Consider the following 25,479-nt stretch of genomic DNA (forward strand, 5'->3'; position numbering starts at 1 on the left):
AATCGTTTTAGCAAGGCCTGCCAAGACTTTGGACTAACAATCAGCCTGAAGAAAACACAAGTCATGGGCCAGGGCGTGGACTCACCCCCCTCTATTACCATCTTCACACAAGGATTGGAGGTTGTTCATGACTTTGTGCACTTTGGCCCAACAATCTCTGAAACTCTCTCCCTAGATGTCGAGCTGGATAAACACATTGGGAAAGCAGCTACCATGTTCTCTAGACTCACAAAGAGAGTATGGCTGAATAAGAAGTTGACGGCATATACCAAGATCCAGGTCTATAGAGCCTGTGTCCTGAGCACACTCCTGTATTGCAGTGAATCCTGGACCCTTCATGCATGGCAGGACAGGAAGCTGAACACGTTCTATATGTGTTGTCTCCAACGCATTTTTGGCATCACCTGGCAGGATAAAGTTACAAATAGACTAGTCCTAGATTGAGCTGGAATTTTCAGCATGTACAGTGGTGCCCCGTATAGCGAGGTTAATCCGTTCCGGATTAACCCTCGCTATACGGAATCATCGCTAAACGGGTAGGGGAAAGGTATTGGAACGCATTAAACTTCGTTTAATGCGTTCCAATACCTTCGTTACTTACCCGTTCAGCGAGGATTCCAGGTGCCGGCAGCCATTTTCGCGCCTTCGCTAAGCGAGGGCAGGGCGCGAAAACGGCTGCCGGCAGCCATTTCCGGGCTTCCGGCGGCCATTTTGGAACCGCTGATCAGCTGTTCGGCAGCTCCAAAATGGCCGCCGCAGTACCTGATCTTCGCAATGCGGGTTTTCCCCATTGCGAAGATCGGGTATGTTTCCGTATAGGGAAACATCGCTATACGGTGCACTCGTTAAGCGAGGCACCACTGTATACATTACTGAAACAGTGATGTCTACATTGGCTTGGGCATGTCGTGAGAATGGCTGATGGTCAGATTCCAAAGGATCTCCTGTATGGAGAATTAGTGCAGGGAAATCACCCCAGAGGGAGACCACAGCTGCGATACAAGGACATCTGCAAGCGGGATCTGAAGGCCTTAGGAATAGACCTCAACAGATGGGAAACCTTGACATCTGACCATTCAGCCTGGAGACAGGTGGTGCATCACGGCTTCTCCCAATTTGAAGAGACCAAAGAAGCAGTCCCCGAAGCAGCAAAATCAGGGAGCTGGACAGGGGACAGATTGCATTTGTCTTCAGTGTGGAAGGGATTGTCACTCTCGAATTGGCCTTTTCACCCACACTAGATGCTGTTCCAAGTCCTCATACAGAGTACATTACCATAGTCTCTCAAGACTGAAGAATGCCTAAGAAGAATGAGTGAATACCCTGTTTCCCTGAAAATATGACCTAACCTGAAAATAAGCCCTAGCATGATTTTTCAGGATGCTCGTAATAGAAGCCCTACCCAAAAATAAGCCCCAGTTAAGTGAAATCCCGCCCTCTACCATTGTGCAGCAACCAGATGACATGACTGTATTTGAATAAATATAGATTGTTGTACATGAAAAAAATAAAACATCCCCTGAAAATAAGCCCTAATGTGTTTTTTGTGCAAAAATTAATATAAGACCCTGTCTTATTTTCGGGGAAACACGGTACCTGCGTGCATAAGTAAATCATAAAGAAACACACAGGTGTACTGACAGAAGAAGGAGGTATATGAATGCAAATGTCAAGCAGCAAGAGAGCCCAGAAATTGTTTCTTTTTTGGTAATTCTGCCTACCAATCTGCCCACCCAGTCCTATTCCAGTTTCCTGCTTGAGAAAAATCCAGCAGTATCGCTAGCTGTGGCTAAATTTCAACTAGTAACAATAAAAGTTAGGAGGTAAATAGTCGGCAGTGGTAGAAGGTTTCTGGAGATGGCAGTGTGGCTGTTATCAATGTAAATACAGTATTCTTTTATCTTTGCTACAAAGATTCTGTATAAGAAAGTTTCAGTGTGTATGATTGTTTACATTTGATATGATCAGTTGACTGTAATCTATATTTTGACTGGTGATTAGAAACACAATACTGTATAAGGTTGTTTCTGTTCTTTTATGTTTATCACATAAACACATGATCAGTTCAAAACAGTAAAAGACAAATCAAAGTAAATAATTAAATGATCTGGTCGCCGTCAGTGTGCCTCAGTTCTAGGGCAACTGCTAAGTTTTATATACTGTATTAGTTTTATTTAGTTTTATTTATATGCGGCATTTCTCCCAACAAGGAACCCAAAGCGGCTCACAACATTAAAATTCACACAATAAAAAGACAATAAGATAGATATTAAAAGGTACGTGTAAAGCATAATTAACCTTATACTGAAAAACCCAGGGTGACTTCTTTCTATAATGAAATAGCCACCACTCATTTATGTTGAACAGAAGTTTAATTCTGTTGCAAATCTGCATATGAATTTTAACCTAGCAGCTTTAGGTGAGGGGTCCCCCTTTGAAACAATGGTGGGGGGGTGCAGTGGTGAAATATGACAGCTTTCCTTCATAGTATGCTAGGTAATTATCTTCAGTCTCATCAGAGCAGGTAAACTGGTCATAGAGGAGACAACTGACAGCTAGTAGGAAACATCCTTTTATCAAATGCTGGATTTTGCTCAGGAACTGATGTGAGACAAAGCTACAGTTGCAGCAATTTGCCCTCTAATCTGTGGCAATTAGAGGGCAAAGTCATAACAAGGCATACTTCCTGTATCTATACAGTAGTACTAGATGTTTTGGATTCTGTGAGAGTGACTATTGCTTAGAAGAAGGAAGCTGAAAGTCCTTCAACCCCAGCTCAAGGTAGCTTAGGAAAAGGCAGTTTCAGTTCTTCCACAGACTGCTAGATCTAATGGAAAAGGCGGGAGCAGTGCTACCCCTGTCCCACGAGGTGCTTAAGCTTGTGCAGTATAGTTGCTCCCACAAAATCTCACCACATTACTGCACAGGCTTAAGGGCCTCGTGTGACAGGGGTAGCACTGCTCCCACCTTTTCCATTAGATCTGTATTTCATGGGATCAAAAGCATGCAGTAACAGATGGGGTGTGTGTATGTGTAAAGTGATTGTGTATGTTCAGTACTCTGGTCACTGAGATGTGTAAATGTTAACAACCAGCACATAAGGATTAGAAGGAGACAGCACATTGGCCAAAACTACTGGTATTTTTGTGGAGTAAGTGTTTGTTGTTTGAAACTTGCAAAAAAGTCATGCTCCCTCTTTGTCTTCACTAATTGGCATCTCTACCAGGGTCAGACCAAGATATTTTGCTTCCTGACACATGGCAGTAAATAGCACCCCTCAAAGTTATGGTTCATAACATCCAAGCTGGCTAAGCATTTTTTTCGAATTTATCAGAAAATCCCCCTTTTGCTGGCAGTGGACACATTATGATTCTAACAAACCAAATTCTAACAATTGGCAACCTTTTCAGGACGCAAATAAAAATTAGCTGCTGTCTCACTTAACTGCTGGATAGCTCAAAGATGTAGGCATCTGGCTGAGGAGCCAGAGGTTGAGAGTTCAATCCCCACAGGTGCCTCCTTGACTGGGATGGGACTTGATGATCATTCCTTACAGCGCTGCAGTCCCAAGATCAATGGCGGAACTGGCCCGACCATAAGCCCATACTGTTGCTTATGCTGAAGTGATTTGGTTGTACAGTATAGGGTTGGCACTCTGTTGCTCAGCTGAATATAGTGAATATAAAAAACTAGCCTAAAATGTTTGGAGAGAAGCTACATTTCTCCGGACATGTTCTCTCACATCTCTTTTGAAAAAGAGACCCAGGGAACATTTTGAATTTATACAGTGTGTGCATACAGCGTACCCTTGCACATCTGTTCTTACATCCATATGTAGAGGGAATCGTTCACATCATTGCACACATCTCTCCTATCTCTCCACACACCTTCTAACATCACTTCTAATGCTGTGCAACCTTGGAAATTGACTGGACTCCAGTATTCTTAACCCAAATAAGCCACCTTGAGTCCCACCCACCCAGTCAGTCAGTCAATCAATCAAACTAGCAAGCGATCAAATCATGTCAGCAGCTAGAAGCCACCACTCTGTCTGGAGGGGGGGGGAATCTACACAGCATTCTCCCACAGCAGGAATATTATTTTCCTTCACTCCTAATTCATTCTTCCACCAGTGTCTGAGAAAGGTAGTACTAATTTCCAGTCTTTAAAAAGTCAACCAGTTAATGTGCTGGTATGTTTTCCTTCAAAAATGCTTTAAACTCAATTATACCTCTGGTATCTGATTCACCAATACAGCAATGGAAGGAAAAAATCTTTTATAATTAGAAACATTCCCTTGGAGGCAGGATATAATTCAGATCATGTAGATGATAAACATTTATTCAAAAGGCTTTTTTCCTCCCAACGCGCAACCCCCCCCCCCCCCATCAAATAAGAAAAGGAAAGGAAAAAGGACACGGGGTAGGAAGGATATTCTTGCTGTTGATCAAAACAATGTCTACTTAGAGGTTTTGTTTCTTGGGGGTGAGTGGTGGGGGGGACGTAAAAAAATCTCCATCTCAGCCAAGCCAGCTGTTAGGATAAGTTTAACTGTTCACTTCAGACGCTGCATTTTCTCTGAATCATTTAGAAATGTTGAGGTGGGGCGAGGAGAGAGAAATCTCAAGACACAAAATACTTGAAGCAAGAGGTTTTCATACACAGGAGGACCTCTCTTTCATTTCTCTTCCTCTCTCAGAGAGAGAGAGAGGGAAGGAGGGAGCAAGGGAGGGAAGGAGGGAGGGACGGAGGAGGAAGAGAGGGAGGAGGAGGGGAGGAGAAAGGAAAAGTGAGCTCACGTTCTCACATTGGTAAAGAGGCTGGTCTTGCAATGCCTTTGAATATTTTACTTTTTGCCAGTTTCCCCTCAGAGTCATACAAACACACATGCTGAGCTGAAGTGAACCATAGCAATGGGCTGCACTGGAAGATCTGAAATCTGATCACACACCATCTCTCTCCCTGATTACCTCTGTCACTTACCTCTGTCTGTCTATATAGACAGACACACATAGACAGAAAGGGGGGGCAAGATCCCCATCCCCATCAACAGAACACCTTGTCTCTTCTTGCTGGACAGGGACACGGACACACACATATCGCACACCACACCACACACGCGCGCGCACAGAGAGAGAGAGAGAGACTCACAAATCTCTTTCTCTCCTGGCTTCCCCTGGAAGATTTTTGCTGGCTGTTTTTCATGGAGAAAGTCCAAGGAGAAATGGAGATTGAGAGATGGGAAAGAAGCGAAGAGATGTCAGATGCTGAGAAAAAGGTGATTCAGGAGACATGGAGCAGAGTGTATGCGAACTGCGAGGACGTTGGGGTCTCCGTACTGATCAGGTATTTAAAATGGCACACCAGAAGCCAACATTTAATATTGATCAAGGGTTGGGTGGCAGAAACTGTTCTTATTTTCAGTGTATTGATTTTGTTTGCAAATGGTTTCACTGCATTTTGATTTCAGAACGCAACAGAAGGAAAGACAGGGGGAATACCTCTTGTATTGTACTTAGTCAGAATCAATATTTCAGCCAGAAAAGGTAATCTTATTCTGTGTGTTATGAAGCGGAGGGTTTGGAAGCAAGAAATCACTGTATGGTATTCTGCTCAGTAGTTCCCATGTAGACCTTTGGTGATGGATTTATATATAAACCAGATTCCTGTGTGAAATAACGCAACTTATGAGCCAAGATAAATCCCAAACAGGGCTGCCGAAGCTTGTCGGTACCATCTGCTCATCAGCTGGGTTGCAGTGTCAGTAGAAAATGTAATGTTGAAGTTGTCTCCTGGGGCTAGCATGAATGTTGCCAGCCCGAGGAATGGAGTGAGGCAAACGCTGACAGGTAAATGGACACTGCATGCACGGTGGCTTTATGATATTGTGGATGTCGTGGTGAAATTGCTTCATGGCAAGGGGTAGTGTCATAGCAATCTATCAGAAAGGCAGGGGAAACAGCAGTGTGCTTATGAACAGTATGCTCATCTGATTGATCTTTTAAAAATATGTTTAGATGTGGCCAAGCAAGTAAAACAAAAGGGCAGGAAGTCAATATCTACCATTTAACCCTGATGTGCAATTCTTATGAACATGATCTCCAAACCATTAAGTGGTCATAGCCTACCTTATTCTCTGTACTTAACTGTGCACTGCTCCTTTAACTGCATTTTTTTAAAAATTGTGGCCTTCTCCCTGCTCAAAGGTCCCTGAGGGTTATGGTGATATCTGACCTTGTTTAGTGATTCTGAAACTCCTGAGGATTCTCTTGGGCATGACAAAAATGCAAGGGGCTGGTCTCTGATCTTTTACAAAGGTCAGTGCAGAGGAGAAGAAAATTGGACCTCAGTTGAGGGTCAGAGATGGGAGTGAAAAGAGCAAGCCATAAGACCTGATAAAAGGCAAGTTCCTTGGATCTGATTTTAAAACTCCCGGGTAGCAGTCTGTTTCTTCAGTGGATCCATATAGCAGGTTGAGGGGAGGGGAGAGAATTGATTGAGGAAGTGCTACAAGGGAGAGATTTAATCTTGCTGGCCAGTACTTTTGCCCCAGTTGAATTCAGGTGGGGTGTCCTACTGCTGCTTTGAAAAAAACAAGTGAGGAGATCTGTCCACAGATCCTCCCCAGCAGCTATGGTTTGGCCTGAAAACATAAACAGCCAGCCAGTATCCTACATCCTGTAATCGAACATCGTACTTAATTCGACTGTATGGGGTTTACATTGCTTAAAATGCTATGCAAGTTTGTAATATTTATTTAAGTAATGTAAGAGAAAGCTGTTTAGGATTTAACAGGGTTTTTGGGGGGCTGGAATCAAGATGAATTGACTGTTAACGGGAAGAATTTAGGGTTTTGCAGTGATGTCAGCATGTTAAAAATTGTATGAGTGCAAGTTTTCCTTTTCTCTAAAGTTTTTCCCAAATGTTTTTCTGTGTGTCACTGGGCTAAATGTTAGTACAGTCCTCCTCGAATGAGTTTGAAGCCTGCAAGCTTTACACAGACCTCAGATTTGTTGATCCGATCGACTCAATGGGATAAAAGTAGATTTGCAATAAAACTCTTTATATATACTAGACATACTCTGATGGAGAAAAACCTGGCAAAAAAATAAATAAATGTTTTCTTTTAGATCTTGAGGTGTTTGGAAATGTCAGGAGCTTATTTCAGAGTACAAGATGCCCCTTAAAAGGCATGCTCCATTAAAAAAAAGGCCTTGTAGTAAAATACCATAGTTCCGTTGAGCATCTGGTACACACAGTGCTCCTCTAATGTTGCTTATGTTTGGAATACTAGCCAATCAAGTCACATTTAAGCACTTTACCACAAGACATCATCTCAGCGCCAAAGTCAACATGCATCACCAAGAGTTAATGTCGGCTATCCAAAATGAATGGAATAATAGCCATATTTTTATTGTATTTATATCCCGCCCATTTAGTCAATTGACCACTCTGGGCGGCTAACAACACATAAAATAAAACAATTTAAAATATAACAACAATATACAGCATTGGAAATCAATTTTTCAAGATGGAAAAGGAAAAAAAAATAGATCAAATAGTGGCTGGAGGGAAGGCCTGCTTAAACAGCCACGTTTTTAATATGCCCAGAAATGTTTCCTTTGAATGTAGACATGATGATCTGTTTTAGATTGGATGCATATATGGCAGGACCCTCTAGGTGTAAGATGTCCTGTTGTACAGCCACCAGTTAGGATTCAATGTATTATGACTCTTCTGCCAATATGGATGATTCCTACCCCAACCCTGCCTTTGAGAGGGGAACGGCAGACAATGTATGGGGTATTTCTTTGTGAGTGATGCCCAAATCTCAGTTAGGTTTTTCATTTCATTCTCTTGAATGGGAAATACAAAACCACTCCTTTTTTGTAGCTCAAGAAATTAAGGTGCAGAACAATTCTTTGCCAGCATTGCTCAGAGAGGAATGATTATTTTCAGAATAGCCAGAAGTCATATGCAAAACATCTTATCACTCTTGGGCATGCCTAAGTCCCAGAGCAAAACAGTCTACATAGCCTATGTCAAGGCTTGTCTCCAATGACACAGCCATTTGCATTTTCCTAACCCTCTACTGGTATCTATTGCTAATTGAATGTTTCCTTAACAGCTAGTTACCTACATGTGCAGACAACTGTACAACCATTCAAGTGGACTATTTTTTAAATCCAGATCTGTTCAGTAGTCACATGGCAAATTGACAAAAATGTAGTCATCTAAGTGTAGGTTTGATTATTGTCATTAGGCAATGAATCAAATATATAGCAAGACTGCTCGACTATTCATTACCTTATTGTCATCTTGAGCATTGCTTAAGGAACACACATGCACAAGCACGCACGCATGGACGAACGAACGCACGTGCGCGTACACACACACACACACACACACACACACACACACACACACACACACACACACACACACACACACACGTTTACTTTCTTTGCCAAACACAAGTGCTCTGTGATTTTGAGACTCTGCTCATAATCAGAATGTCACAGTTAGGTTTTGTGTCCAAAAGGCACAGTTTCTTACAGGATCAGTTCCCTGTCTATTCACTCACAGCATCAGGGTTTCCTCCTTATGAAACACCAAACACACTCAGAGAAAGAGAAGATGGAGTAAACTTTAGCCATCTTGTACACACAAATATATCCTTATGGCACCAGAAGATCCCACAGACTGCCTTTTTAACAAAACAGTTTGCGTCGTGGGTCATGAAAATGAGTAAGTTTGTATGTTTAGATATGAATAAAATGTTTTTTTAAAGGAAAAAAAAGATGAAAATGAGTAACAACTGCTTTCTTGATGCATAAAGTCACAATAACCTGGGACAAAATGGTGCAAGCCTTAGTGACTCTAATCCCAAATTCCTGGGTTCTGGATTCATAGATTCTTATCAAGCAGCTAGTTTTCAGTGGCATTATGTCAGATGCAAGTTATGTCAAACAGCAGCAACAGGTCAAATTTATACTGCAGTATGATAAGCTGATACTGTAAGCTGATCCATATATGACAAATTGAACCCCCACCTCCAATTTAAGAGGGATGCCTATTGGTGTTGTGGCTGAGTTCAAAACAGAAGTGTCTGTTCTTAGTAAAGAAGTTTGTTTACTTTTTTGTCGTACAGTAGTGAGTGGGGGTGGGGTGGGGGGGGAGAATCAATGTAGCTGCCTCAAGCAGGGTGGTTGTTTCATTCAGCTTAAAGACTGTTACAAAAAAAGTAGGGGAGAGAACACTATCGAAGTAGGAAATCTCTCCTTTAACTTTTGCATGTGTTTGTGCATTCCGTTTCTTTAAGATATCTAGAGAAAATCCGGTGAGTTATCCCAATTGTCTTTGCTTTTCTGAATAAAGTCTGCATACATGGAGAAGCATATGTGCTCCTTTGGAAAAAAAAAAAACATTTACAGAAACTAATGCATGTTACAAAGTGGTGTGTAGGTTGGTATTATACATGCACAGATGTATATGCCAACTTGTGAATTGTATGATAATATCTGCTGTGTTTTGCTCACTTGCCCAGAAACATGAGTACATACAGAATTTAAGAAAGGAAGAGCAATGTTGGATTTGCAAAGATATGCAAGTACTTTGTCCTGGAAAGGGTTGACTATAGACTTTGTAACTACCATTTTCCTGTTTGTTATACCTATTAGGTGCTATCTCCTTATGTGGCCCAATCTATCTTTAATTACACATGACCAGCTTGGTTATTTTGTGCATCACAATGACCATCTCATTGAGAATCATGTAGGGATGACAAAACATTTGACTTTACATTTTCCTCTACCCAGTTAATTCACACCTCCAGCTGCCAGTTCTTCCTCCCAGCCTGCCCATCCACAAAAGAAGTTGGGAAAAACTGAAAACTCAACCTGGCAGTATCCTGCAGCATCCTGACTGCACTGGGCTTGCCTGTCAAGCCAACACAGTGGACACTGGGTTTATAGTGCCTGTATAAATGTACAGTTACAAAGAACTGGCAGTGAATTCCTTCAAAGCCTGTGCAAAATGACTGCAGTGTCACAGCTAAGGATGACAAGAGGAACAAATGTAAAAATGATAGAATAACTCAAGAAGAAAGAATGGAGATGATAGGTAGGAACATCTCAGCCTACTTTGTTTCTTAACGGCACTCAAGCCATGCTGAAATGAATTTCGAGGAAAGGTTGCACTGCATAGTGAGGAAGGTGAATTGATCATCAAAGGCTATGTACATCATTACACAATAAATCTAAATATCATTTAGCAGAGGAAGGCATGGCAGGAAGAAAAATATGAACCAGAAAATAATCTGCACTTTGTCTGGATCTCTTAAATACAGATTAGGGGCTTAAAAAAACAGTCCTCTTCCTCTTCTTCCATAAAAAATAATGCTCAACGGCAATAGCAATACAGGTTTCCAGTCATTGTGCCATCAAGAAAACTGTTCCCATCAAGAAACTGACAATCAAAAAAGGAAAGAAAGCAAAATGAGATTATTCCATGTACAGCCTGGTGCAGAGGGGGCAACGTGCGATAGTGGGTAGATGTTTCAGGCTTTAGCTCAAATCACATTTGGTTTTAACCACTGTTTTTCCTAAAGGGTTATCTATGAGATTAGAATCAGGTAAGCTCTGAAATAATGCTGTCTAGAAGTGGGATAGTAAATAATCATTCTTAACTAAAGAAGATGTTTTTCTCCAGCTTTGAGAGACTATCTACTTTCTACTCCATTCCAAACAGAACTTGTTTTGGCATAAGGTTCATTAGTAACAAAGTCCAAGAAACATCTTTCCTCCAAAGTGCGAGGCAGGAATGTCTTACCAATGAAGTCAGTAGTTTTCAGTGCAGTTCATAATTTTGCCTCAGACGCATGACAGTGATAGAGATGAACTTTTACATAACTTTTGAAAAATTAAAGATTTCTTATTAACCACTAATACATGCAATGTGTTAATGTGCAATCCTGAGGGCATAAATAACTGAAAAATAATTCTCTCTCTCCCCCCCCCCATACTAAACAGTTAATTGGTCTTTCCTAACTAGATTTTAAAGAAAACGAGTATTCCCTATGACTGATTCATTTTCCTTCTCATAGTGTGATTTCCTCACAGGGAGCTTGTCAGCGATACTCCAAAATGGCTATGTAAAGATATTAAACCTATCATGACGCCCTATCCATATAGGCTTTACCTGCAAGGAAGGGAAACAAATAAGCATATTAGAACTCTCTGTTAGCATTTTTGTCAGCCTCCTTGAGTTCATGATGAGCTTGCACACTTGAAAACCTTTTGGATCAAGTGTCATGGTGTAGAGCTCTGACATTTTCACCAAATATGAGGCAGACAATGAAAATGGTGACAGATAGGGTGGTGCCATTTCCCCCACTCTCTTATCTAATATGTAGAACTTGCATGGATAAAAGTATTTGAAAAGGACTTCACAGCATTCCCTTACTGAATAAGTTTTCTGACTACTGATCTTCTTCAGTAGCTCAAATACACAGGAATAATTTTAGTCTTTTTTCATTAATTAAAATACCGGTATATAAGGAATCATTCTTCATAAGGAGTACGATTTCATATCATAATGGCATTCTCATTTTCTTATATCATTTACAAATATGATTTTGAGAAGACCATAACAATAATTTCACATTACTGATCAGCTAATAATATCAAATTATGAATTATAAAAATGTCTTTGGGGCAATGTAAATGTAGATGTTTTATAAATATGAAGGACCAATCCTGATCCGAAGCGGAGTGAAACAGGGCTGTGTCCTCGCGCCGACCCTTTTTGGGATCTTTTTTGCTGTCATGCTGAAGCATGCCTTTGGAACTGGAACAGAAGGTGTCTATCTCCGGACTAGATCAGATGGAAAACTCTTTAATCTCTCTAGATTGAGAGCAAAGACCAAAGTTAAGCTGAAATGCATGCGGGACTTCCTCTTCGCTGATGGTGCAGCTGTTGTTGCCCATTCTGCTGAAGACCTCCAACAACTCATGAATCGTTTTAGCAAGGCCTGCCAAGACTTTGGACTAACTATCAGCCTGAAGAAAACCCAAGTCATGGGCCAGGCGTGGACTCACCTCCCTCTATTACTATCTCCATGCAAGAATTGGAGGTTTTCCATGAATTTGTGTACCTTGGCCCAACGATCTCTGACACTATTTCCCTAGATGTCGAGCTGGATAGACGCATTGGCAAAGCAGCTACCATGTTCTCAAGACTCACAAAAAGAGTATGGCTCAATAAGAAGCTGACAGCATACACCAAGATCCAGGTCTATAGAGCCTGTGTCCTGAGCAAACTCCTGTAGTGCAGTGAGTCCTGGACCCTTCATACGAGGCAGGAGAGAAAGCTGAACACGTTCCATATGCATTGCCTCCGACGCATTTTTGGTATCACCTGGCAGGACAAAGTTCCAAATAGAGTAGTCCTAGAACGAGCTGGAATTTTTAGCATGTATACATTACTGAAACAGTGACGTCTACGTTGGCTTGGGCACGTCGTGAGAATGGCTGATGGTCGGATTCCAAAGGATCTCCTGTATGAGAATTAGTGCAGGGAAATCACCCCAGAGGGAGACCACAGCTGTGATACAAGGACATCTGCAAGCGGGATCTGAAGGCCTTGGAAATGGACCTCAACAGATGGGAAACCCTAACATCTGAGCGTTCAGCCTGGAGGCATGCGGTGCATCACGGCCTCTCCCAATTTGAAGAGACCCTCACCCAGCCGGCTGAGGCAAAGAGGCAGTCACGAAAGCAGCAAAATCAGGGAGCTAGATGGGGTACAGATTGTATTTGTCCTAAGTGTGGAAGGGATTGTCACTCTCGAATTGGCCTTCTCAGCCACACTAGACGCTGTTCCAGAGCATGATATCATAGTCTCTCGAGACTGAAGGATGCCTATAATGAATCCTGAGTATCATAGCACTCAGAAGATCAATGGAAAACCCTACATAGCACATAGACATTTGTGAAATTGCTGTCTGTAATCTGATTATCAATCACATTCACATTCCCCTTCATGATGAAACTACATGGAAATCTGTCAAAAATGATTATATTTATGCAGAGTCATCATTCAGTCTGTGATGTAAAGACTTCTTAACTCTATTATCTAGATCGGTGGTACGAGTCAGACAATAGAAGTTTAGCATACAGTATTTTGACAGGTGTAGAAATGTCTTCTTTAATGTTGTATACCCAATATAAACAGGGGTACAAATAAAATGCAATGTAGTTGTGCCTATTTCTGGTGGTCTCCTCAGGGCAGAAGGAAATAGAGACATTGTTTACAAATATTTCCTGCAGAGCATGATATGATAAAATATCTGCTAAGCAATGGTATTGCATATTTTGACCATAATATTTACGAGTACTGTGAGATAACAAATATATGGGGGGAAAACATAGGGTTTGCACAAACACAAACTTTTGTCCTTGGTTCTTAAACCAAATAATGGTGGTTTGGTGCTCCAACATTTGTGGGGGGGAGGGTTTGATGATAATGATGATGATTTGCCATTTCATTCACATATAAAACCTGCAATTTACTCTGGTACCATTTTAAAAAGTTTTACAGCCAAGTTGCTGCTGTTCCAGGACAAGTACATTAAAAAAAAAGAGAAACTTGAAAGGTCTTCTTCACCATCACATCCCAGTTGATGTGAGTATGTGTAGTAGCTTTGCCACATACTGTATCAGGCTTGGCTGTGTGATGATATCACTTAGGAAAAATGAAGCCTGCCTGTAGCCCTCACTGTGGAGATCATGGTGGTGGCAATTGCATTCTTGCTGTTGCTGCAGAACTAGACTTTTCCTCTATTGCTCATGGCTGGTTGCAGCCACAACATGAATGGTATGTCTGTTCAGAGGCATATCTGAATGTATGTCTCAATCAATGTGATACAACAGCTTTCTAATACGTACATATTTTTAATATGTATTGTTAAATTGCAAAGGGGCAACATAGTACATCCTTTAGAAGAATAGTCTTGAAATTATGTTTTGTTATACCATTATTGCTCCTAAGGCATGGATTTGAAACAGAGGGTGTTTCCTCTCCTTGCTTCCCCAGGCACCCCTGCATATCCCCTGCAACCACAGGCTTCTGAGTTCACCTACACACCCTAAGAAGACAAATATGTCCCCTTGTCTATACATAGCCGGGATAAGATCAATGTTTATAAAGGAATCAAGGAATAGTATCAATAAATTAGAGACCTGTTCCAGGTAAACTGGTTGGAAGCATCATTAAAGCTAGAGTTCTTAAACACATGGGCCATTGTTGAGTTTCCACTGAGAGCACAACATTGTGATGTAGGATTATGCCATTTCAGCCAGTGTTGCTGTTGTTGTTGTTGTGAAAGTAGCAATCTATAGAATAAAGCCAAGTCTCCATTCATGCTTTGGCAACAAGTCCACACTTGGTGTTACTAGACTGTCAGGACCTTCAATTCCTGGCGATGGAAGAACAAGCCTTGCAGAGGAGGAATTAGCTCAGCTCCTATGAAATGATATCCTTATTAATCTACCTTTTTAATGATATCTTATTCTCCAGAAATGATGCCTTGGGAACAAACTGGTTTCTTTTGACCTTCTGATACTGCTTTGAACTTTGATTTTAGCATGATGTGGATGAATACAATATAGTAGTTACTTCTGGCCATTTCAAGACCATTTGCAGCCCAGACACAAACTATGTAGCGGGGCAATGGAAGACATTGTTATCACTTGTCGTCAGACATGACAATAAAAGGAAGCCATCTTATTTAGATGTACTATGGCCACAGCAGGGAAAATTACATTATTGTAGTCCCCAAAAGTAACTTTTCTAAGATCTGAAAATATCTTGAATATAAGATCCTATAGTTATATAATGTGAAAGGAGCTATTGACTTCATATCCTATTTTTGGCTTTCCAGAAGCATTCAGCTTCCCCTTGCTGGAAACATATTGCTGGACTCAGTGGACTCTCAGATCTGATTGAGCTGTGCTTTTCTCCTATTCACAGCCCACTGTTCATTATGCGCATTCTCTTTCATTTCATTTCAAAGAACTAAGGGTGGCATAGCCACTTCTTTCACCCATCCCAGACCACGGAGGGAGATTGTAGGTTGGAGGGGATGTGGGTGGGGTGGAGAGCAGAGGATGAGGAGAGAATGAAAGAAAGAGCATCAAGAAATCCTAATGAAGAGATGCCTCCCAATCCCTTCCTCACTCCCCTCCTTGAGTAGCACTTTGGAACTACTCTAGCAAATGCATGTGCACTCTCAAAGCAGGATATCTGTGGCCTGAAACTAACAGTACCTGTGACAGCAGCTCTCGCCCAGCTGGCTCCTTCACTCATGCCTGCATATTTCGCAGCTGGATAATTGATAATCGCTCCCATCCTGGAGAACTAGGTCATGTGGAGTGGCTGTTGGGAGGCATATCAAGAGCAGAGGCGGTCAGAACTGTACTCGGCTGGCTTTTTCAGTTTCCCCATCAGTGAATAATGAAACAGCTCAGCTACTATAAAATTGGGAGAGTTTGTTGCCCATGTCATTGGATCTCCTCCATGTTAGTGTTCCAAAAAAGATACGCTGGCATGGGCAGCTTGACTCCAAGGAGAGAGCCATGCCAAACACTGGGTTCAAGTGTTATGTCTACCATAGAATCACATTCTTTTCTTTATTCGTATCAGAGCATTGAACTATTTAAAATTATGGGCATATATGAAATAGAGGTAAAATTAAAAACAAAATGTAAAGATACTTAGACTGTTTCTGGCCAGAAGCTGGCTACTTAAATAGTGCTATCTTGACTATTTGCTAAATCTTCCTTTATACATAGGATGGGACATAAATTGTGTGCACATTAAGTGCTGCCTTGATTGAATTTCTCCACAGTCACAGAAAAATTGTCCTATATCCAAGTAGCCCCATTTTACTTGATTATTCTTTGATCTTCCTACTTTGCTTCAAAGTCTATTAAGTGACTTCCAGATGGTCCAGCTTGTGTCTTGTCTTAGTGGGAGACACTTTTCAGATTCATCCATTTGGCAAGATGTGTTGTTTTTGTTCTTTATAGGTTTAGCCTAGCCTCCTCCAGTTTAAAATTTAGAGCTCGAAATGTGTGCAGAAAACTTTTCTTTGATTTTAACCATCATCTGTAGGGCAAGGATTCCCAACATTGTGTCCCCAGATGTTCCTGGATGACAACTCCCATAAATCCTGGATATTCCAGGAACATCTGTGGATCCAGTGTTGGGGACCATTGCTCTAGGGGGGGTTGGTGTCCATGAAGTTGGTGGTTTTGGTGCCATATTACCTTGTTTTGTTCATTATTTGCTAGCATCTCTCAGGGTACTTCTGGAGGGAAAATGCCAGCCCAATAGTAGACTTTTTCAATGGGGGTATGTTTCAGGCAGCCAGAATAATCCTGCAATAGAATCACTGGGTTGCTGCGATCAAGCCACTATTCTTCAGGCCTGGTTCCCTCACTTGAAAATGAAGAGTGACTGACAACAACTATCCCAGTTCATGGGGTTTCAGTGAGAACAAATGAGAAAAGGATCATGATGTACTTCACCTTGTCCCAGGCTAACAGAAGTGGTATGAAAGGCCATATTCAGAGAGCAGTTTTTTTCTAATGTCACTTCTGTTGTAGGGCATTTAGCCTCCACAAAGCACACAGGGACTGAATCTATTCCTGTGGTGATCCCAATTACCCGAAATGCCAGACTGGAGGATTCTAGTGGGGTGAGTAGCATAAAGGTGGCATGACAGAAATGCAGAGATTCATAGGGGTTGTTTTGCTGCAGGCTGTGCACTTCCTGGAGTGCCGGCTCAATAGGTTTATTTCTTCCTGCATTTCCAGTTTAACAGAAAATTGTACAGCAAAAAATATTCAGTTGGGGGTTCAGCTGTGTAGAAAAGTGTTTATGTCAGGATAAACCGAAGCATATTATGTGTAATTATATAACTAGGCAGATTTTAAAAATAATGAATGGATTCCAAGGAGGCTAAGAAAAATTTATAGAAATGGGAATATAGGCATACAAATGCAGAATTCCAGAAATGTTAGGCTGTCCTCAAATCGACAGCCATTGGAACCTGGTATTGTCTGATGATGTAGGAGGGACTTGGTCTGAACTGTTGCCAACTTTCCCTACAGAGCTGGCTGATACTGACAGACTGACTGACAGACAGAGAAGATATCTCTGCTACATTCACAAGGCTGGCTAATGATACTCATAATAGCCTAATCCTCACATGAGAAATTCTTTTGATATATAAATACCTGATAAGCCTTCATAAGTATTTAGTACACTTCAGTTCATGACCAATCACAGTTGTGTCAGCAATAGCAAAAAAAGGCGTCTCTGAAAGATCTGGTTCTATATTACCATTTGTTGAAATCAGGTTTTCTTTAATGGTCTCTCTTAAACAGTAGAATACGATTTTTTCCACTGCCAATTCCAAAAATATTTGAAGTAATTAGATACCCAGTGTGGTGTAGTGGATAGAATAGCAAACTAGAATTTAGGAGGTGTGGATTCAAATCCCTGCTCAGCCATGGAAGCTCACTGGGGGTGTGGGACTGGTAAAACCACTTCTTAAATATCTCACTTACCTAGAAAACCCTATAAATTGGTTCTGACTTGACGGCAAAGAACAAAAAACAACAAAGAACTATAAATGCCCTTCTCCTTCCACAGTATCGTATGTCCTTTATGTAAGTTTAGAATGTTGGACCTAGGATTCGAGAAGTGTGAATTCAAATCCACACTCAACCATAGAAACGTATGGAGTGTATGGCAGTGGTAAGCTGCTCATTGAACTTCACACATACCCTGAAAACCTTATAGGGTTGTTGTAAGTCAAAAGTGACTTCACGGCACAGAGCAATAATGTAAATTTACAAACTGTGAATGGTCATATACTGGATTCAGGAAAGCTTTCTTAAGAAAAGGCCTATCTGGAAGGATATAGTTACTATTGAATTCTCTTTCATGTTTCACCAGGTATTAATAGCTGTTCATTTGTTTTTTAATTCGCTTTTGTTTTGCCCTCAAGTAATTTCAGGGACTACCATCAGGGAGAGACATGGTTTTTCCATTTATTCCCACAACAAGTGTTGTAACCCCTAATGTTTCATGACTGAAAGTAGGGACATTTTGTTTTATGTATTTCTTATTAGATTTAGTCATTATCATGTTTACATTTTCCCCACTTTTCTACTAATGCTTATGGCAGTTGATAAACATCATTAAAAACCAATTAAACCCTTAAGTTAATTAGAACAATGTCAAAGGCCAGATCTTTCTTTCCTTGTTCATATCTGAAGCATGACAGTACAATTAATAAATATAATCAGATAGTTTACACCAAACAACGGGCAACATCAAGAACATTTGGGGCAGCTAACATTGTCTTCCATGGTACATATTGAAGGGCACTGAATAACCTGACAGGTGTGAAGTTGCCTGGTTTTTCCCTGCACTCACAAAAGGTTGTCTCAGTATGAAAACTCAGTTTTCTTAGGTTCACTCTGTAGCCTATTAAGTGACTTTCAGACTGAAAGGCCAGACTGAAAAAATTCATCCTCACATACTCCCTAAAACCAATGAGAATCAGAACAAGTCGCATCTCCATGTGAGAAGTGCCTTCTGCAATCTGGAAGCAACACAAGAGAAAACCCTCATCTCTCTGGCTGTCGGATGGGCCTCGGCTGGTGATAATATTCTCAAGAGGGCTCTTCCTGAACATTTTAGCGACCGTGCAGGTTTATAAGAGGAGAGGCTTAGACAACCAAGGCCCAAGCCATTTAGGGCTTGAAATATTAAAAACAACGCTTTGAATTAGACCCAGAAAACAAGTAGCAACCAGCTCAAGGGCCATGTTTGGGTTAATTGTGTTCTCAGACCTGGTAAGCCAGGCTGGTTCTATGAGGGAATCTCTTCAGCTCACTTTGCTGAGTAGGCCCCCAGGACCTCTGCCCAAAGTCTTTTCCAGATGGCGTGGTTGCTGCCATTATGACATATTTTGAAAAATGTTCATACTTGATTGGAAGCTGCATTAACTGTTTCACAGTAGCCTGCCCTCCCTTGTTCCTGTAACAAAGCATAAATTTAGCATAACCATAATTGTCCTACACTATGGGATCAGCAAATCAAAACACACCTCTGTACTAGTCAGTGTGTATGAAATGGCAGGCCGCTATACCATAGAGTTCATGTGCGTGCACAATCTAATTACAGTACAGTAATTAATTTCCAGGAACCTAGAAACCAGGGATGGGGACTTGCAACTCAGACCCATATTTCCAAATTGTGAGTCAGGAGAAGAGCAGCAGGACCCCTCAACAAGAGGGCCTGCTGCCTTCCAAACCATGGCTGCAATGGGGTGCCCCGCCCCTGGGCCACAAAGATGAGCCTAGAGGCAACCTGTAGCACCCCCATTGCCCTGGCAATGCCCACCTTGTTGTGGTCACTAGAGTACTCTGAGGAGGCAGGTCTCCAGGCAGTCCTCTGGGGTCCCCAGGCATATACATTACTTCCTGCATGGCAGCCTAGCTGCATGGCAGCCTGATGCCTTCCCAGAAGGCATCAGGCGAGGCTTTCTCCTGGGCTTGACTTCCAGGCCACTGCCATTTTGCCAGGCCCTCCAAGAGAGGAAGAGGAGGAAGATGCCAATGCCACCTCATGGGCAGCACTGAGTGAGGGGATTGGAGGGGGAGTAAGGCCTAGAATCCCCTGTGCTGGCAGTTGTAGTCCAGAAGATACTCAAGTCTGTATTGTCTTAATAGGGACCTGACACTCAGATTCGAGGCTTGGGACTCGGGGACCCAAAGACTCAGACTTGGGACTTGGGACAAAAGACTTGCCAGCATCCCTGCTAGAAATCTTCCTGGGGAGGGAAGCAAACCCTGACGAATAAACAATGCTTGCAAATCATAATAGTAACAGAAGAACGCATCTCCTCAGAAGGGAGAAAAAAATACCGACACAGTAGAATACCAGAGCATGGAAACGTTTGGAGTATGTATGTGTGCATGTACTGTCCCAGAATTCCCCAGCCAGTGTTGCTATTGATCATATTACCCTGGGGGCTTTGGTGAACTGTAGTGCAGAAAAGTAACAAAGCTCCCAAAATAATGCCAGAAAAGAGATACTGCCTCCCTGGCAGTTATAAAGTGTTGGAGCAGATGTCCTGGTATGAACTACAATCCATACATCCTAAGGTAGGCACACTAGGCATTGTAACTTAAGGTAGCATCACATAGTCCTCTTCTCCTCTTCTGTCAGTAAGAGCATTCAGTGGCTGGCAGGGGACCGGCTTAGAACATTCCCACTGGTAGAAATGGAAGGGATTGATCTTTGCCATTTCCCCTTTCCTCTCAAATTCCCCAGTACCATCCCTCACCCCCACTGTTTCTCATGGTCTCCCACATCTCTGCAACGGATTTGGTGGGGAGGGGGAAGCCCAGGAACCAATGAAGACTGGTCAGCTAACCAACTAGCTAATCCCTCCTCCATTCTGCTTAGGGTTTTCAAGGCTCAGAACATTGATTGAAATCTTTGGTAGGACAAAGGCCCACATCCTCTGATAACCTCACAAGAGCCCACTTCCTATGACTTCACAAGAACTGGCTGTGGTGTTAGGTATTGGCCCGAAAACCACAGGGGATATGAGGCTGCTGACCTGGCAACCCTAATTCTGCCCTTTAGATGCTCCCCACCAGATCAGAAGCCTCTCCTCACTGAAGGAGCAATTTTTCCTGAAGGAGACAGATTTTGGATCTTGCCCAATGTAATATGAACAGAACATTGCAGCCCTAAGCAAACATTTATAACCTGAAGGCAGAGAGGAAACAACTGTTCCTCCTATCGAGGGCTGGACACTCTAAGCAGCAGGTTTAAATTGCTGGGAGGAAGATCTAAATTAAACATTAGGAAGAATGTTTTGGCTGCAATCCAGTTCAGCCCTAGGTGCACTTTTGCCCATTAACTTCACTTTCATCTACTTTGAGGCCTGTGACTGGAAGACCAGTTTGCCTGCTACAGGAAGCTACTGAAAGGTTAAATGTCAGGCTATACCAGAAGCTGTGGATTGGCCTCCAAAAAAAGTAACTTTTCTAAGCTCTGGTTCAGCACAAAACTGGTCTGGTACACATTTTCTATTCAGTGTTTATGCATTTTCTGTTCAGTTTTGGTTAGCAAAACTGTTGATTGTATTGTAAAATCTTAAGAAGATACTGCTTGTGTTCATACAACAACCAAGGTGAGATTGCTCCTGCTGGACATGATTAGTATTATCACTGTGTAACATTTAAACAGCAGTTTTAAAATACTGTACAAAAGATGCTATGGGGGTAGATGTTCTATCATATTTATCTACCCATCCTCACCATAAGTAGTTTGCCTTATCTCATTTGTGCATCCATGAGGTAAATTCAAGAACACAGATGCCCCACATACTGTGGCATTTTACCAATTGTGATGAATTCCTCTGTGAAAGAAAAGCAAGTGATAAATCAATTATACAAGCAGTTATCCTTTTATTAAGACCTCTTCAGTCTTTGTTAGGAAGTAGGTTAAGCTTGGAGGGGATGGGGAGGGAGAACCTTGCCATGGTTGCTAAGTGGGCACTTGTCATTTAAGACATTTTAAAAAGCAAAAATTAAAAAGCACTAGGAATCAATATGGATAATGTAAATTGTGACATTCATCTACATAGGGGTTTAATTTAAGCATTTCCGTCTTTAATTTAAGCATTTCCTGGAAAGCTGTAACTGTTTAAGCAAATCCCAAGCTCCATGGCACACCAGAGGATTTTGAATCTGGGTCTTGCTTGGTCTGACTCAGAGTACACACCCTCCTGCTCTTCCAGCCTGCTTTATTAGATCACAATCAAGTTTTCAAAGCTCTGGGACTTCACAAAAACCCAAAACTTGGGAAAGCCCAACCTTGCTACATCCTGGCACTGGCTCTGCTGCAAAGCAGCAATGGTGCTTCTTTGTAGGAAGGCAACAGAGTGATGCCATTACTCACAGACATCATCCAAATAACAGAGCTGTGTTACCCCAAATGGGTTCCTGTTCTTTATATCCTGGGGAGAGGGACCATGAGAGGAGAGAGAGAGAGAGAGAGAGCCCAGCCAGACGACAAGAAGACCATACACCAATAATTTTGGGTTAAGCACTATTCATGTAACCTTTATTGATGAGACATAAGACATAGGATAGAAGACAAAAGGTAGCAAGAGGCCTCTCTTTCATACTTCCCATTCACACAAGATACTCACTCGTCCAGAAGGCCCTTCTCTGAGAGTGATGAATCTTCAGAAAGAGTGATGGAGGTCATTCCAGTGCTGTTCTGAAGCCCACCTGTATTTTCCTGGGTCATCCTCCTTATAGGTCTTTTCCTTGTGGGCTGTGTTAATGGGCTAAACCTGGGCTGGCACAAGCACATGGGGACAGACCCTGGCTTCCTTGGGCAGATACAATCTGTTGTCATGTAGGAATGCTTCCTTTGACATGTACACTTTCTTCCATCTGCCACAGACTTGGCTTCAGCTAGCCTGCTTCCTCTTTCTTAAGCTTGCTTTGTCCAGTTTTGGTTATATTTGGACGTCTTGCTCCAGTTCATTTCCCTCTTGTCTGGGCACAACAACGGCAAAAATCCAAACCTTTGCCCTCACAGCAGTCTCTTATTAAGAACGAAACTGTCTCTGTCTGCAACTTGCATCTTCTTTTGGAGCTCTGTATTAGACACACTATCCCATCTTCCCTTGCAATTTCTCCATCTTCTCCTCAGGTCCGGGGTGCTGGACTTTCTGGAACCCCCACACACACACACTGTCACACTCTGTCACTCATAACAGCTGGAGGGGAATTGTACCCTCATACAAACCTCACTTGATCCACATTTTCCTTCATTCAGAAGTCCATAGTGGTTTTTGCTTCTTCTTTTTTGGTTAAGCTGAAGCCAGAACTATTAATGACTAGACCTAAGATGTCAGCATGCATACCTTCTACTAAACACATGGAATCTGCTGTCTGTTGCTGGAACTGGAATCCTCCATGGGAGGCTTCTCAAGCCAGGGCTTGGCTGGCATTCAAGTAATCCCTGTTGAGCCCTAAAGCTCATTGGGTGGCCTTCTCAAACTCTCTTTCGAATGGTTGTTAGTCACTCTAAGCTCAATGGGACAAGAGCAGGAGACACATTTAATGGACTGATACATAGATTAAATCATTAATAAATAAACATTATTTCTGACTAAGTAACTACAAGGAAGTATGCAAGTAACTGGGGGGGGGGCGGAGTTGGTAGGAAAACCACCATGAGAAATCAGAGCACCTCCTCCCCTGGGAACATGAGAACAGTCTCTGTGTTTCACATTATTTTCTAGCCACTACAACTTAACCCTTCAGAAAACAAGCCTACCTCATACTGGGGAAGCTAATCTAAGGGCTCTATGTTTGAACACAATGGACCTCACCAACACAGAAAAAAAAAGTATCTCACACACACACACACACTTCTTCAGTTAAATATTGATGGGAAATGTTTGTAATGCATAGAAGATTACGGTTCAGAAGGATCCTTTTAAATTGCCATAGCATTTTTTTTCTATTGAATTTTTATGAGGGTCAGAAAATGGCTTCTGAATCCTTTCCTCCTCCTTTAAAAACAATGTAAGTTTTATAATCCGTGTACAAAACAGACAGCAGTTGGAAGATTTCATAAACATTTTACAGCTTCCATTCCAAGAGCAGAGATTCATCAAAGAAAGACCTTAGAGGGGGATTTCCCTTCCATGGCCACTGGGATGCTCTCCCAAGACCACAAGACTGCAATCTTAAAAAGCCATCATCTGGAAGTTGGAGGGGTGAAGATTGGCTACCACTTCCAAAACTGTCATTTCATGACGTATGTATTAGAGGTGTGTTATGTATGACAGAAGAGAGAGGGGGAGAAAGATTCCTGCCCCTTATCTTTGCTGGGGGAATTATCCCTTTGCTAGCTCCAGACAAGCATGATTGCAGCACCCAGTCTTAGGAAAATGGAAGGGCTTTAGATCCAGTGGATCCCAACCCTCATCCAAATTCCTCTGTTCTGGGACTTTTCAGTGGTGAGACCATTACTATTAGGTAGTTGATTTATGCTAATACAAATTTCTTTGAGTATAATGGAGGCCTCTGGTCTGCTGTGATCTTCTCAGAAAGATGGGAACCTTTGTCCCATTCAAGGCACTGGCTGCCAGTGCATCTGGAGAGTAGGATAGTTCTGTGAGTCTGAATTCAACTTGTTATATTTTAGAATCATGGTGTGTTAAAAATGGATTTATATATTTATAAAAGCCCTATTCACATGTAACTGAATCTGCCATCCTGAACATACTGTATTTAGAAGAAAGTACCTAGCCTTTTCACACTCCGTCTTCATGCCTTCATACTCTGGTTTTCCTTCAGATGGTATGAATCTTTCACCTTCAGCACCCAGTCTGAAGAGGAGAGGTTCCTTCTCACAGGTAGGCTCTACACATGATAAAGACCACAGATTTTCCAGGGCTCTTCCTCATGTGCAGACCCTGCAGATGAACAGAAACATCCGACTGTCTGCTGAAAAGTGTGAAGGATGCAGAGTTCAACATTCCTCTCCAAGCCTGCTCACAAACACTGCTTTTAATAACACCTGAATGCGGCTGTTGTCAGGAAGGGCTGCTGCTGCTTCATTTTCAAAATAAACACTACATAAATGTGCTGAAAGTATAACTCTTGAATGACACAATCAAAACTATCCCTGCCACGACAGCAAGCTGGGGCTTTAATGTTTTATTTTATTTTATTCTGCAAATCCATGGGGTTAAGCAGGGCTGGGAAACTTTATATGGACCAGCTGTTGGATAAAAGATGAAAATAGCTGATGTGTGTATTTTAAGTGTTAAGCATCCAGCACTTTTAGATTATGCCGCCTTTGTGGGCTTTGTGTTTAAATAACAGGCAATTTCAGTAACAGTGGAATATAATAAGCTTAGATTTCTTTTTGGCTTGATTTAATGTTTATTAGGAGGTTCATTCTCATTGCGAAAGCTCTTCAGAAAAACAAGTCACCAGGGAAAACACACTGGAAAGTAATGAACAAATATTACATTTAACCACAAGTAGAGTGCCTTGGCCAGTCTTCAGTTTCTAGACCAGTTTTTCACAGATCCGAGTCAATCTAATTCCCTCTATATTAATGTAGTACATGATGTGCATAACTTGAGTGGTGATTCTGCTGTAGATCTTCGTGCTCACCTTTTTTGGCCAGACATGAAAACCTCTCCCAAGAAGCAGTGGCAGCTGGTGACTCCAATATGGGAGGTGCTGTGACTCCATTCTGGATGTGAGTCTGCACAATACAGGTGCAATCAAAAAGGCTCAACCCTATCCCCAAAATAGGTTCAGTGTTTTGGATAACTCCTGTAAACCA

General features: G+C 41.9%; 1 protein-coding gene across 2 annotated transcripts in view; it reads left to right on the forward strand.

Annotated features, from left to right (window-relative positions):
- The window catches only part of CYGB (cytoglobin), a 132,169-nt gene that overhangs the window by 55,999 nt on the left and 50,691 nt on the right, over positions 1-25,479 (forward strand). For both annotated transcript variants that reach the window (XM_020806489.3, XM_020806490.3), the window contains exon 3: positions 5,184-5,346. In XM_020806489.3, the coding sequence (XP_020662148.1) occupies positions 5,184-5,346 (163 nt within the window). The remainder of the gene's footprint in view (positions 1-5,183; positions 5,347-25,479) is intronic.

The sequence above is a fragment of the Pogona vitticeps genome, chromosome 2, assembly GCF_051106095.1.
Source record: "Pogona vitticeps strain Pit_001003342236 chromosome 2, PviZW2.1, whole genome shotgun sequence".
NCBI classification, from domain to species: Eukaryota; Metazoa; Chordata; class Lepidosauria; order Squamata; family Agamidae; genus Pogona; species Pogona vitticeps.